The 14,132-nt window shown below is 45.1% G+C and overlaps 4 protein-coding genes across 4 annotated transcripts in view; all 4 read left to right on the top strand.

Annotated features, from left to right (window-relative positions):
* Positions 1-695, top strand: part of Pmar_PMAR013071 (hypothetical protein) — a gene marked incomplete at both ends in the record, with an annotated part of 3,520 nt that extends 2,825 nt beyond the window's left edge. The window contains 3 exons of the mRNA XM_002779948.1: positions 238-334; positions 436-493; positions 677-695. Of these exons, the coding sequence (XP_002779994.1) occupies positions 238-334; positions 436-493; positions 677-695 (174 nt within the window). The remainder of the gene's footprint in view (positions 1-237; positions 335-435; positions 494-676) is intronic.
* A 1,068-nt stretch (positions 696-1,763) lies between these two features.
* Positions 1,764-3,393, top strand: Pmar_PMAR013070 (hypothetical protein; the record flags this gene model as incomplete). The annotated part of the gene is made up of 5 exons (XM_002779947.1): positions 1,764-1,797; positions 1,844-1,916; positions 1,959-2,042; positions 2,348-2,465; positions 3,250-3,393. 5 exons carry the CDS (start codon positions 1,764-1,766, stop codon positions 3,391-3,393), a joined length of 453 nt encoding a protein of 150 aa, XP_002779993.1.
* A 446-nt stretch (positions 3,394-3,839) lies between these two features.
* Positions 3,840-8,905, top strand: Pmar_PMAR013069 (ATP-dependent RNA helicase DDX3Y, putative; the record flags this gene model as incomplete). The annotated part of the gene is made up of 19 exons (XM_002779946.1): positions 3,840-3,922; positions 4,237-4,296; positions 4,340-4,397; positions 4,445-4,534; positions 4,580-4,644; positions 5,256-5,382; positions 5,428-5,519; positions 5,572-5,656; positions 5,704-5,791; positions 5,837-5,921; positions 6,096-6,174; positions 6,219-6,296; positions 6,433-6,513; positions 6,558-6,626; positions 6,672-6,826; positions 7,022-7,240; positions 8,235-8,338; positions 8,427-8,593; positions 8,768-8,905. 19 exons carry the CDS (start codon positions 3,840-3,842, stop codon positions 8,903-8,905), a joined length of 1,923 nt encoding a protein of 640 aa, XP_002779992.1.
* Positions 8,906-10,026: 1,121 nt separating this feature from the next.
* Pmar_PMAR013068 (conserved hypothetical protein) lies at positions 10,027-10,599 on the top strand (the record flags this gene model as incomplete). The annotated part of the gene is made up of 1 exon (XM_002779945.1): positions 10,027-10,599. One exon carries the CDS (start codon positions 10,027-10,029, stop codon positions 10,597-10,599), a length of 573 nt encoding a protein of 190 aa, XP_002779991.1.
* Between the last annotated feature and the right edge of the window lie 3,533 nt (positions 10,600-14,132).

Genomic DNA, 14,132 nt, shown 5'->3' with positions numbered 1-14,132 from the left:
AGAATTTTCGTATTTTCACCAACACATGTAGTTGACCATATGCATACAGAAACCAAAAAGAATTTTTGATAATTTCTCCAGAATTTTGATATTCTTACCAACTAATGTAGTTGACCATGTGCATATATCCCCACATAAACCAACAAGAATTTCCCAAAATTTCCTCAGAATTTTCATATTTTTACAAACACATGTAGTTGACCATGTGCGTGGGGTTTTCGTGTTATATGGTTTCAGGTACTTCCTAATGGAGGGCCTGCTTTGACAGCTCCGTTTTGTATTACGGTGACCATCTTGTTGGGAGCGATGCTATGGGATTTCATCGATGGCGTAGGTCGTAGTTTATACTACTAAATTTTCGTGCGCCCATAATATAACAATGTATGATGAAACGGTTGTGAAACGGTATCAATCGATTTTCACTCTCATTATCAGTACACCTTTCAAAGATCATTGATAAACTCTCCTTATTGAGCAAGTTCCCTCAAAAAAGGTGATTTGCATAACGGTTTGGTTCGCACTGTAGACAGGCATATAGATATTACGTAGGATCGTATAGGTTAGCCACTGTAAAGTATATATATCCGTTGGGGTGGTCCGTCCAGTTCTGTGAACTGAGCTCACTGACTTTTTCTCTACTTGATCATCTCTCTCGCTCTCGGCCGTCTTCGGTCAGGCGACAAACCAACAGGTGATGGCAAGTTGGTTCGTTTATAAGGTCGACGTATTCGGCACAAGGAGACCAGCACTTGACTGAGTTAGCCAATGTGAAGTATATAAGGAGCAATGGACGACGGGGAGATATTAGGAGGCGTCTCGTCTTCACCTCACGGGCGTTCGCGTGTAGCGATATGCTATTAACGCTGTAGATACGCGTTATATCAAAATACGTAGTATTATATATAAGTTGTAGGAATACTACATATACTAGATATGTACATGGGTGATGGATAGTGCACGCCAATTTGGTATATGTGCGTTTAAACGCATATGTGATCTATGAGTAACGTTTGCGTGCAATAAAATGTGTACAGTGCGTGCCAATTTGATATGCAAATGTGGGGAATATGTGTCGTTTTTCTATTCCGGGATTAATGATAGTGAACAACTTGTCGCTATCACAGTCTCGAAAGGTTACTTTTATCACATCACATGTTCATAGCAATGTTAACATTTAGTTCAATCTCATTTCTATATCAAATCGAAACACACTGTAGATACCCGTGTTGTTCCCACGGCAATTGTCGTGTATCGAGAGGCACTGGGCCGTCAAGGCCCGCACTGTGCGTGCTATTAGAGTGGTCTGTGAGCTGGAAAGCGGAGGGTCGACGCTGGCATGGGTATTATCGGTGAGGGGGAGTATTCGGGTTCGTTGAAGTCCGGAATTTTTTGAAAAAATCACAGGAAATTTTTGAAAAATTTACAAATTTTCGTGGAAAAATTTTTTCCCGAAAAATTAAGAAAAAATTCAGATTTTCTTGCGGGATATGTTTGAGCGTCGCGTGCTTTGGGAAGTCAGCACAACTTATGAAGACGTCGTGAAAAAACCTGGGTTTTCAGAGAATATGGGTGTTATTGTTGGATAAGTCGGCAAGGTTTCTAACTGGAAAAAACCGAGTTCCTGACAGATAATTTTTTTATTTATTGGCAAAAATATGGTTGTGACTGTTAAAAAATGAGCGAAAAAATTTCAAAAAAAATCGTAAAATTTATCTTGGTTTTTTTGGCAGGATATTGTACGAGAGCTCGGCCGAGCTGTGTCGATGAAAGTGAGGGAAATGATTTCTCATGGTGATAGTAATAATGGTGACCATTTTAGCTGTCGAGTAAAATTTCACTTCAGGCGAACGGGAATTCAATATTGACGGTTATGCAGAAATGCTCCTGGGCAAATCAGGCTTGCACCAGTGGAATCAGTAGTAGCTTTTGGGTCTATTCTCGCAGGAAATTTTTGGTAGTCCTATGCTGGCATGTGGTGATGGTCGTCGCGGTGAATCGATCGAGAAAATAGCAGGAGTAGTTGAATATGCAGCTAAATATGAGTAAGAAACTAATGCGGTTACACCCTAGTGATAAGAAAAACATCAGTGAAAAAATACTGCATATGACCGCGAATATCGGGTTTTTCACGGAGTATTATGCCACTTTACGTGAAACGGGTGAAACTCCAATGAACTTTGTGGTGGTTTGGTTGCTGGAGTTTTACCTGTCTAAAGTGAAATATCGTAATACTCTATGTGAATTATAAGACGTATATGTTTCCGCGACCGATAATACATTTGTTTTTCGCGAGATGGAATGTGAAATATGTTCTTTATATCACAGGTGAAACGCCACTGTTGATCAGATTGCTGAGGAGGGTCTTCCTGCGTTGTTGCGAGTTTGGAAGTGAGCAGAGTCTTGTTGATTCCACGGCTGAGGTTGTTACTGATGGCCACGCTTTCCCAGCTAGTGTGAAGGACCAGGTGAGGCTATATGCACATGTGTTGGTGACAGTATTTAGTAAATTTGGGGCAATTGTTATTAGTTTCTATGCTCTTCCCTCCGAATTGTATAATTAGTGAGGAAACCCCTGAGCTCAGCTGAGGAAAGCGAACATATATTCCTACTCCAACACTGTATAGGAAACCCCTGAGCTCAGCTGAGGAAAGCGAACATACACTCCTACTCCAACACTGTATAGGAAACCCCTGAGCTCAGGTGAGGGAAGCGAACATATATTCCTACTCCAACACTGTATAGGAAACCCCTGAGCTCAGCTGAGGAAAGCGAACATACACTCCTACTCTAACACTGAGCGTCGCTGTCCTGGACGCGTTATGTGAACATGGTTCGGGTCGATTTATGACTATCGTTGTAGATCGTGATTGCTTTTGGCTATGTTCTCGTCTAGTGGTAAGCAATTGAGTGATAAGACTTTGTATTATTTGTTAGCTCGTTGTTGTTGTTGTTGTTGTTGTTGTTGTTGTATATGTTGTTGTTGTTGTATATGTTGTTGTATATGTTGTTGTTGTATATGTTGTATATGTTGTTGTTGTTGTTGTTGTTGAATCGAACAGTTAACGGTTTGGGAAAGTCTGTGCAGTGCATGCCAATTCTATTCCGGGATTAATGATAGTGAACAACTTGTCGCTATCACAGTCTCGAAAGGTTACTTTTATCACATCACATGTTCATAGCAATGTTTATGTGATGCAATTTGATATCATTTGCATGTCAATTTGAAACGCATTATATGTCTTCTCGTAGGCCGTTTTATCAGCTCGAAGAGTTTCCGGACCGCAGGTGGCGACCGAAATCGGCATCATATTCGGCGGTCGCGACTTCGACAATAAACCCTTGGAGGGAATCATTTCCGACTGCGCTACTATGGCGGTTCATGACTCCATTTAATGCTGATTTGAATATTTATTGTTTGTATGTGGTCTTATATATAGTAGCATCTATATAGGGTGTAATTGGATGCGATTGAGTTGTTCTGTATGTATTAATATATAGTAGAATTGGATATGTCGTAGTTGATGTAAGCTTTTATTTGGTGTACTCAAAGTTACCATTGGATGTAATTTGGTTTTGCGTGAGTGATAATTGGGCTTATGTGAATGGTGGGAGAATATGCAGATGATCAGCTACATGTGTTGGTGACAATATGGAAATTTTGGGAAGTTTTTATTGGCTTCTGTACATTCAGAATGTAACATTCTCGAACTCGGTCGGAGAAAGCGAACATATATCCAATAATTGGAAATGATTTTGTTACGGTATAAAATATGCTGGTCAACGTATGATGACGACGGATCGGGGAGAATCTTCACAGTGCGTTAAAGCCGAGATTTTCTATGTCCTGGCAAAGCAGCGGTAGTCAGTGGCGGCAGCAAGGTTATGGGAGCTCACGTTGGGAGGCTGGTAGAAGATACTCTGAGTGAGGAAGGAAATATAAACTCTAGTTTCAGTCTCAATTTCACGCTAGGACTCGGACCATGGCGGCGATCGGTTCGATTCTCTCCCCAGGGGGGAATTCGGCGGCTGCTCGTTGAGCGGAGTTCCTCTTTAAAGAGGGCTACTTTAACTTAGAATCTAAATCATCTAGTTGGGGAAATATAAATTCTAGTTTCAGTCTCAGAGAGCAGATGAGAAACGCGTATATGGTCGACTGTCGGAAATATGCATTGGTTTTTGTCGAATAAACTCCCGAGCTCAGCTGAGGAAAAGAAACATATATTACTATTGCTATAGGTATGATGCTGGCGGCGATCAAAGATACGAGTATAAGGCTGGCGCATCGGGCGGATCATGGTGGGAGATGCTCACTCTGAAGCGTTCATAGTGGTGACTTTAGGAAGGGTGGGCAAGAGTATTGGGACGGGAGTGGAAGCTCTGGAGGACAGTTTTGGAAGGTAGAGGTGGTTGTAGTTGTTTATGAGGCGGTGAACTGTGCGCGTAGGGCGCCAGTGGTAGCTATCAAAATGACTCGGTGGATTGGATCGATCCTGGCAGGCGTTGGACGGGCGAACAGCGCAGTGTTGATGAGGAAGTAGTAGTGTTATTGATGTTGTTAAAGAGTCGTTGACTCCTTTAGGGAGGTGAGAAGCCATCAGGTCTACCGCGAGCCAGGTCCCGATCGAGATCTAGATCCAGCCCTAGGTGAGGACGCACTCGGTCGGGGAGGAGTCCAGTGGGGGCAACTGTACGTGTCGGTGACAATATGAAAATTGAAAGGAAATCTCGGGGAAATGTTGTTGACCAGAATTTGTATAATAACTTGTATAATTAGTGAGAAAACTCTCGAGCTCAGCTGAGGAAAGCGAACATATATTCCTACTCCAACACTGTATAGGAAACTCCTGAGCTCAGCTGAGGAAAGCGAGCATATATTCCTACTCCAACACTGTATAGGAAACTCTCGAGCTCAGCTGAGGAAAGCAAACATATATTCCTACTCCAACACTGTATAGGAAACTCCTGAGCTCAGCTGAGGAAAGCGAACATATATTCCTACTTCAACACTGTATAGGAAACTCCTGAACTCAGCTGAGGAAAGCGAACATATATTCCTACTTCAACACTGTATAGGAAACTCCTGAGCTCAGCTGAGGAAAGCGAGCATATATTCCTACTCCAACACTGTATAGGAAACTCCTGAGCTCAGCTGAGGAGAGCAAACATATATTCCTACTCCAACACTGTATAGGAAACTCTCGATTTCAGCTGAGGAAAGCGAACATAAATTCCTACTCCAACATTATTACACTCAGGTACATACGGCAACGTAGCCGTAGTCCTGATTATTCCAATGATAATCAGCAGGACACAACACGTTCGAGTGAAGAAAGCGACTCGTCGGAACGAGGGGAAAGCGAGTCTGTGAGCCCGGAAGGCTTGGTAGTGTAGAGATGGAACAAAACGACTTTGAGATTCTGGAAATAGGTTGTTCGGCGAGAAGCAGGTGGGCTGCTGGAATTCGACGCGCCTTGTACAGTTCGAGGGGTGGAGTCGTTTAGTGAGGAAGAGAAGAAAAAGTAGTTTGTATGGTTGAGCGGAGCGAAGTTTTTTCATGCGTTTACGTTGTAGGCTGGCACGGTTTGCCACATGGGAAGAGGCGGTTGAACGTGGTATTCTCTTACAGAATGTTGTCGATGCTCTTGAGACCTCCGGGGTGAGTATATGGACGGCTCTCTGGGGTCAGTAGCTCTTCCATTGTAGGCGGCCCGACCTACCCCGATACAACAGCATGCTATTCCGGTGATAGCTGCCGGAGTGGACGTAGTAGCAAGTGCGCAGACGGGCACTGGTAAAAGTAGCCGACGTGGTTGATGTGGAATGCCTTTGTGATTAGGAAAAAGTCTGGCATTTATCGCACCTATTGTGTCGAAGATTGGCAAATTGTCTTCAACAGTTCCCCGGCCATTCTTTCCAGGGAGGTAAGGCGATCGTTTGAGCAGGCTGGAAATATAATCATAGAACGAATTTTTATTGGGTTTCTGTACACGTCTACCCTAAGCCGTATATAAACTTTCATAATTGATGAGAAAACTCCTGAGCTCAGCTGAGGAAAGCGAAGATATGGGCACTGGAGTAATGGTATTGTGTTGTAGGATGGCCCAGGCGTCTCCACTGTGCATGGTACTGGCCCCAACAAGAGAGCTCGCGATGCAGTTGGTGAAAGATTTTGAAGTAAAGTGTTGTGGTGGTTTCGGGAAGAAGTGTCCACTGGTCAGTCGTGCTCGGTGAGCCTTGCTCAAGGAGAAATGTGTCGAACAATGGCAGCGTATGGTGGAGAAACTGCATCGCGTCAGGTGGGTTCGCTGGGGTTAGAATAAACTGCTCTCTTGTACTATCTTCATACTTCGCCCGCCATAATATGTAACCGTGAAACCGTTAGATTCCCTATTGCTCCACGTTGGAATATTATAGTAGTCATTTTTCTGGCAGGCGGACCGCATTTGTGCGGAGCAGCTCGACGTGTTGGTGGCCACTCCCGGAAGGCTCCTCGAGTTTAACGAGACGGGAAGGGTAAGCTTGCTAGTAGTCGTAGTGAGTTTGGGAGAACTAACCAGGTGTCCTTGGGGTATGTCAAGTTCCTCGTGTTGGACGAGGCAGATCAGATGCTATCCATGGGCTTGGAGGTAGGACACCGCTGGGTGGAGTAGCGAGAGAACATTCTGTCTCAGGCGTATGTTAATAACATTCTCATGGACACGGACCTTACAGAGCCCAGTGGACGGCAAACACTGCTGTTCTCTGCCACTATTGACAATCCAAACCTCAAGCCGTGGCTAGAGGGCGAGGTGGGTTGTACGGGAAACCGTGTAGGAACTGAAGTTCAGTTTGATCAGACTCTTCTACGCAAGCAACGGGTGGCAATCGCTGTCGGCCGGGGACGGGGAGCTGGCGGTGATGGAGGTGCATTACGGTCTAATGTTGCACAGTCGGTTCGAGTGTTGACCTCGGACCAGGCCAAGGACCAAGCTCTTTGGGAGGATCTGGCTAAGCTTGACGTCGCTAAGGGAGAACAGGTCAGTTCACGAGAAGTTTTACGCTTGATAGATCGATGTGCACTTGTTGATTTTGCCCTCGTGAATTCTGTTTGTGACATGTTAATCTCGCAGGCGATAGTTTTCGTGGCATCTCGTGATAGAGGAAAGGATCTCCATAAACGAATATGTGGAAGTGGGAGTTTATGCTGTGGTTTACTACAGGGCAAGCAGCTGCAGGCGGTCCGGGAAGAAGTCGTGAGGAGGTGAGCTGTGAAGGGATGATAAGATGGCGGCTCTATCAATCACTGATGCCGATATGGTGAAAATTGAATCAAGCACTGTATTTGTCCACATGCTATGATAATCCTCGACGAGTCGACGGTGCCAGTCCTTCTGTCTTCCTCATCTCATGACGCAGTACTAGGGAGTTCCGGACTCTTCAAGCTAAGTGCCTACGAAGAGATGGCTAGCATTTCTACTGCAATCACTTGCACCTCAACAGTTGATACACTTGTTATTCGCTCGGCAATTTATGCGGACGATTACGAACTCCCGATTGTCGGCAAGTATCCGATCGCGGTTTTCGAATTCACTGGTACTTCAACGTGAAAGTGCCATCTATGTGGAGGAAGGTGGCGATTGACTGGATATTTATAGCGACGGAGACGCAAGTTACCCGGTTGAAAACTGCGCCATTGAGTTGGTCGCGGAGAGTTGCGATGAGAGAACACCGGAGGCTGCACCCCTGAATGAGGATAAAGGTGCTTCTCCTTTGCTGTTTATCACAGTGTTCTGTACACATTGGGCTCCAATCATCGGTCCCACATCGTCATCATGTGAATAGGATATAGGGTAATCTTTTTCTACCCTTTAGTGGAAGGCACCTGGGTTCGGGACCAGACAAGGTTATCGCAGACTGCGATTTGCAGTCCGCTCGGCTGTGACTCGTCCTCTTATGAAAAGGTTAACTACCTCGTATGTCTTCGAATATTTATTCATCACCACGATCTAAATTACCGGTTTGACTTCATTGGTGGAATGTAACCTACTTCTGTAGTTGAGTGATGATGGTTTCGTTTTTTTGAATTTTTATTATAGCCCGTGTTGTTGTTATCGACCCACAAAGGCCCGCTCAGCATGTCTTGGGTGGTATTCAGAAGGTCTGCCCGGCTTGTATGATACAGCCAGGATTGTTTTCCTTCTCCTGCATTCTATTGCATAGTCGGTACTCGATCATTTTCTCGTGTACTCAATCAGGTTCCGCACCAACGAAGATCAAGTATTGGTATCGACCAGTGTTGCCGCGAGAGGCTTGGATTTCCCGAACGTGACATTAGTAATTAACTACGATATGCCTGAGAGTAGGACTATCGACTGCTTTCCGCATAATGCTGAGGCCACCCTCTCTATGTGGCTGTGCTATTAACACATACAATGCGTGCCTACTAGGTATTGAGACATATACGCACCGAATAGGCCGGACAGGCCGTATTGGTCACGAGGGTCGCGCTATCGCATACTACAACCCCGCTAGCAAGGACAGACGAATTGGTGATGCTCTTATTGCCTTCTTGAGGAAGTATAATCAGCCAGTTAGCGAAGAGCTTAAGAATGCAGTTCGGCCAAGGCGGGTAAGGAAAACTTTTACAAAGATGACTACAAAATGATATCACCGAAAATGACTCTTTTTTCAGAACTCATATAGAAGGCAATATCGTGGACATGCCTCCGACCGGAGCGGACCAGGTGAGATTTGGCGCGGCATTGATGGTGCTGTTACCTCTCTACAGGGAATTCGCCATCGAGCGATCGTTGGAGTTACAGCAGCTCGAGTCGCCGTCAAGGTCGTTCCCAGGATCGTGGCGACTATCATCATTACCGCTCTGGGAGGGATAGGTCCTCTCGATACAGCTCGTGGTGACCAGTGAGGCAGACTCTCGTGTAACGATAAGGTTTCTACTTGCTGCGTTACGTGTCGAGTTTTGTCGAAAAAAATTGTCTTTGGAATTCGAGATCATTTTGTCATTTTCACATATGCTGTTTCAAGTTGAAACTTTCAACATACTGCCACCACGCGCAATACACGAGTGTAAAGGTCGTCCATGTTTCCTGAAATCTCGATAGATCTGGAACTGATCGCCGATGGATGCGAAAATAGCATCATCTGAGATCATCGGGTCTGTTATGCATCGTGTTATCAATAGTCGGACCCATCTCCTTATGAGATTGAGTCGTGAAGGTTCTACAGTGAGTTTCACGATGGAGTGGTTGGGGGAATTTCGCAGAACTAGATCGTTTTGCTCGGCGAGCGTCTGTAAATGGAAGTCCGCGCAACGGTTGTGAGTAGCGAATGTGATAAATTACAGACCGCGACTACTCGGGTATAGTCGATGAATGGCAAGCATAAACAATGACATGAACAACTTGTTCAGCTTGTTTAGAACAAGCTATGGCAACAGAAGCATATTCCAGGAGTAATGGCATTTGCAACGGAACGACATAGAATGGCAATCAGCATTTATCCACCATCATCATAATTACGATCATCATCACCGATATCGTTGTACTCAAACTGTCAAGCCTGAAACATCCACTTAGTGGACTCCACTGTTCTATTCCGGTGGGATAGACAGTGGAATGCAACGACAGTAATATCAGGTGACCTCAGTGAACCAGGTGTGATAAGGCGGCTGGATCTTTACTGTACTCCAAGTTCTACTCGCCGCACAGATATGACCGCTCGAGCGATGCGAGGCTACTAGCTCAGTGTGACATGAAACGAAATGGTTTTTCTGTGTTGATGATGTCGACGTTAAGAGCCTTACACTTCGTCACCGTGTTGAGACCTACGAGTTTGCTGATCGTTTCACCGCTTTTCGTGGCGATATCATTAATTGCTGAGTTTGGTTGAACCATATTGGTCCCACGGTCGATTGATACTCGCACATGCACTATCCTTACCGAGAATAATACTAACGAGTCACAGTCTTTTCGAATGCGTCTGCTTTCTCAAGGTTAGATTTTCAAAACTCTCGATCATTTAGAATTGATGACAAAAACCAAACCATTCAGCGTGAAGGAAAAGGCAGAGTTCAATCAATACTGGTATTCTCCCAATACCATCGAGACTCTCGTAGGCGAACTGCTATCTATTCATCAGCACAAGAACCTAGATGAGCCTCTACGTGTTGCCTGCCTCTCAACACCTAGTGTTTACTTCACAGTGGCCGCAGCGCCCGAGCTCTCGGACAAGCTCGAGTGCTGGTTATTCGATTTCGATACCCATCTACTGCAAGGTGAGAAGTGTGTCAAGTTCGACTATCGAAAGCCCAAGGAGATAGCCGAAGATCTGCAGCACACTTTCGACTGTGTGGTCATCGATCCTCCCTTTATAACAGAAGAAGTTTGGAATAACTACGCCGAAGCTGCGAAGCTGTTGGTCTCGACTGATGGGGTTTTCATCGGCTCGAGCGTCCGCGAGAATGGAGACTTGCTATGGAAGCTGCTTGAGATGACGGCAGTACCGTTCCAGCCATCGATACCAAATTTGGTGTATCAGTACGACTTCTTCACAAACTACGTCTTGGAAGGTCCGTTCAGGCATATCAACAGTGAGGTGTAGCATGAATCTGTCGTGATGAGAATTGAGTTTGCGTGCATCGTCTCCGTGTTGGTGTTCACCAGTGGGGTGATTGTATTGGAGGGCATGAAGTGCTAGGAGGTGGAAATCATGAGCGCGCCCGAGATGTACGATTGTTCCCTAAGTGATGTTGCGGTGGATAGAAGGGTAGAGAGTGCGAGGCGAGATGAGTCTTGTGTAGTTGTTGGTCCACTTGAATCGTACTTTTTCTTTTGAGTGGGTGAGGCAGGTCCCTTGGTGAGTTGGATGATTGTGGATCTGCTGATGGCAGAAAGCATAGCTCCACTCTCCATCGGGACCTCGCGGTATCAAGGATCATTTCATGGCTCAAGGGCGGAATTGTCGAGTTCGACAAGTGGGTGGGACTGCGATGAGCGAGGTGCTTTGCACAGTAAAACAGATTAAATAGACTAGTATGCGGAATACAACAGAGCGATCTGTAGTATGTAGACTTCCGTTCTAAACTCTATCATGCATTCACTGTGTGTAATGCGCATGATCCGACGCGATGAATATGAATGAAAGTTTCATCAACATGATGTGGATCGAGGAGATACTAACAGTTATATGATATCAATCTTTGCAGTAGAAACGGTCTAGAGACATGGCCAATCTAGCTGGTAGTCGTCGGCCCAGACTAACGAACAAGACACTCGCGTTCTCTCATTGAAACATGCGAACAATAGGAACATCACTAAGTCTGCTGAAGATTCTTCGGAGCCATGCCTTGCGCTTTCCATTCGGTCAAACTCGTTCGACGCAGCTCCGTCTCGAGTCGTCTCTCGAACTCTGATACAGCAACGACCAGTGTAGGTATCAATAAACTATGAATATAAGTTATATGTTCGCTTTCCTCCGCTGAGATCAGAAATTTTCTCATTAAATAACGAATTCGGTAGAGGTGTACAAAAAGCACTGTAGTTGAACTTTCATGTTGTCACCAACATATGTAGTTGATCACTGGCAGGCATGGAATCGGGTCGACCACCATTACCATTATCAGCCTCTCGTCTTTTGTAACTCCACAACGCCATCCCGAGAGCAACTACTGTCGCTGTTGCCAATAATGCAGAAGTTGATCGCCGAGATGCCCGCATTAGAGAGCTTCTGGAAAGGTATCAATTTCGATTCCGAAAAGAAAACCACCCACTGTGAACGCAACATACAAGTCTTTACTACAAGTATTATACAAATGTACGACGCACATGAACTTGTAGCGCCGCTCTCGATGAATAGCAACAAAAACGACGACATGATATCATCTAGTCTAAGTGCACAGCTCTGCGGTATTACAGTCCATAATTCGCAAGAACAAACTCCTCGCCGATCATACGAGATAAATGACCGAAAAAAGGGACAGACACAGCGCTGAACAAACCCATGTAGCCCGCCAAAATCGCGCAACCGAACCGCGGCTGAGGGCATTATAACAGAGAGCACGCCATGATGTAGCTAAGGTAGAGGGGTAGCGTTAGGTACGTTACGTTAGAAAGAAGGCATAATGGTAATAGTAGCAACAAGACGTTCAAAAAGATGATATCGCGCGTCTTCTCGGAGGCGTGACCGGAGCTCGTCCCAAAACGTTCAACTCTTCAGCATGGGAATGAGCAGCCTCTGGTTGTAACTGACACCAGAATATCGATGTCGGCAATATAAGATTTTTTGATCAAATTCAAATACCCCCGAGTGCTACTTTAGGCCGTCGCCGACGCGTTAACCGGTGTTTATGATACTTCAACTTTGATCTCAAAACTATCTCTTCTTCGCTGCTCAGTAGCTCCTTCACTATATACTTCGGACTTCGTTCTTCACATTGGTAGAAAACGACATGCTCGCCGTCAGCGTCAGTCTTCGATACTTCGAGATCTTTGGGACTACGGGGCCGTATTGGCGTTGCCACTGTGGTGGGAGTAAACACAGTGGGGGCCACCTATGAGAAAATACAGTGCGTGCCAATGTGATATGCAAATGCGTTTTTTCTATTCCAGGATTAATGATAGTGAACAACTTGTCGCTATGACAGTCTCGAAAGGTTACTTTTATCACATCACATGTTCATAGCAATGTTAACATTGTTTATGCGATATAGTTTAATCTTGAACTGTACCTCTACAGTAATTTCTGGATATAACTATACACTCACTCGCGAGATGATACAAAAAACAAAGTTCATTGGCGAATACCAGTAGCCTAGAACTATTTCACATGTCACTTGAGCACGTGGCGCTGCTATCGGCGAAAATATAAGAAAAATTTTCTTACATTTTCTGGTGTGGATTCTTCAACCCGACGCTTCTGATCTTCTTTGATGAGCTCATTTCTCTTCTTTTCTTTGCGATTACTGCGGACCAAGCACCAAGCTGATAGCGCCAACGCTAAGCCCAGTAGGAGGAACATACACTGAATTAGCTGGAGCTTTCGTGGTAAGGACCGCCACACCCTGAGAGAGATCAATAACTAGCAGAAGTATATACAACTTTTGATGAAAAAATCATGAAATCGTGGTGAATCGGAGTACTGATGTAATTTAAATACAAAGAATGGATTAGAGAAGGCAGCTAGATTTGTAAAAGGCTTCGATTTGCTATGGACTAGCATAACTAGAGTACTAAATCTTCACTACTACACTAGTGGAAGTGTGAGATCATACGTAACTCATAAATGTAACAACACTAGACCTGATCACAATAGCACCCCAGACGATCGCAAGCGGCTACCCTGCAACGTTCTGTTCCCAACCCGGCGGAGCAGGGAGGGAGTTGATGATGACTTCATTGAGCGAGGCGAGGTTATCCCGGACGCGAGCCACAGTGACGCCGAAGGTTGGTAATGTGGACCAAAAGTTGAGTACCAACTCTTCTCCACTTCGGAAGAGCATCACCATATAAGGGTAAAACTGTGTGATCGCGAAGAGATAGCGGAAATGTGTCAGAGATAAAAATTGAGCGCGCGTACGACCGTGAGATTCTCGGGCGTGGCGAGTAATTTCCGGGCGCAGCTTCATTTTTCTAAGAACCTCATTTTCCCCGGATTGGAGCTCGGAAATTCGGTGTGACGTAATGCCGCTTGAATAAGCTCACGGGGTTCGGTAAAATCACGGGAAGAGAAAATGGAGGAATTTCTGGTTGGGGACCTATTTGCTTTACATACTTTTTTACGTTATTCCGTGTAGGAGTTTATGAACTAGTATGCAGAAGCTTGAGGTGAGCTGGCATGAGGAAGGTACTGTGAGGTACTTTGAGCGCCTTGTTCGCTATTGAATCAATGTATATATGCTCCACGTATCAGAAGCCTGTTTCGTTCGTAGTAGAATCAATTAACTTACTAATGGCGAATTTGGAATTATTTTCATAGTGTCAACTCATTTGGTTGCAGTCAGGCATATCTTTGGGGTTGTGGCATATCGGCCCCACCCGGAGAAATTGCTTCAGGGTTGTGGCATATCGGCCCCGGCCTGAAAAATGGCTATAGGGTTGTGGCATACCTGCCCCGCTCTGAGAAATTGCTTTAAGGTT

This window comes from Perkinsus marinus, assembly GCF_000006405.1.
Source record: "Perkinsus marinus ATCC 50983 genomic scaffold scf_1104296945006, whole genome shotgun sequence".
Taxonomy (NCBI): domain Eukaryota; phylum Perkinsozoa; order Perkinsida; family Perkinsidae; genus Perkinsus; species Perkinsus marinus.
This window is presented reverse-complemented; position numbering and strand designations above follow the sequence as displayed.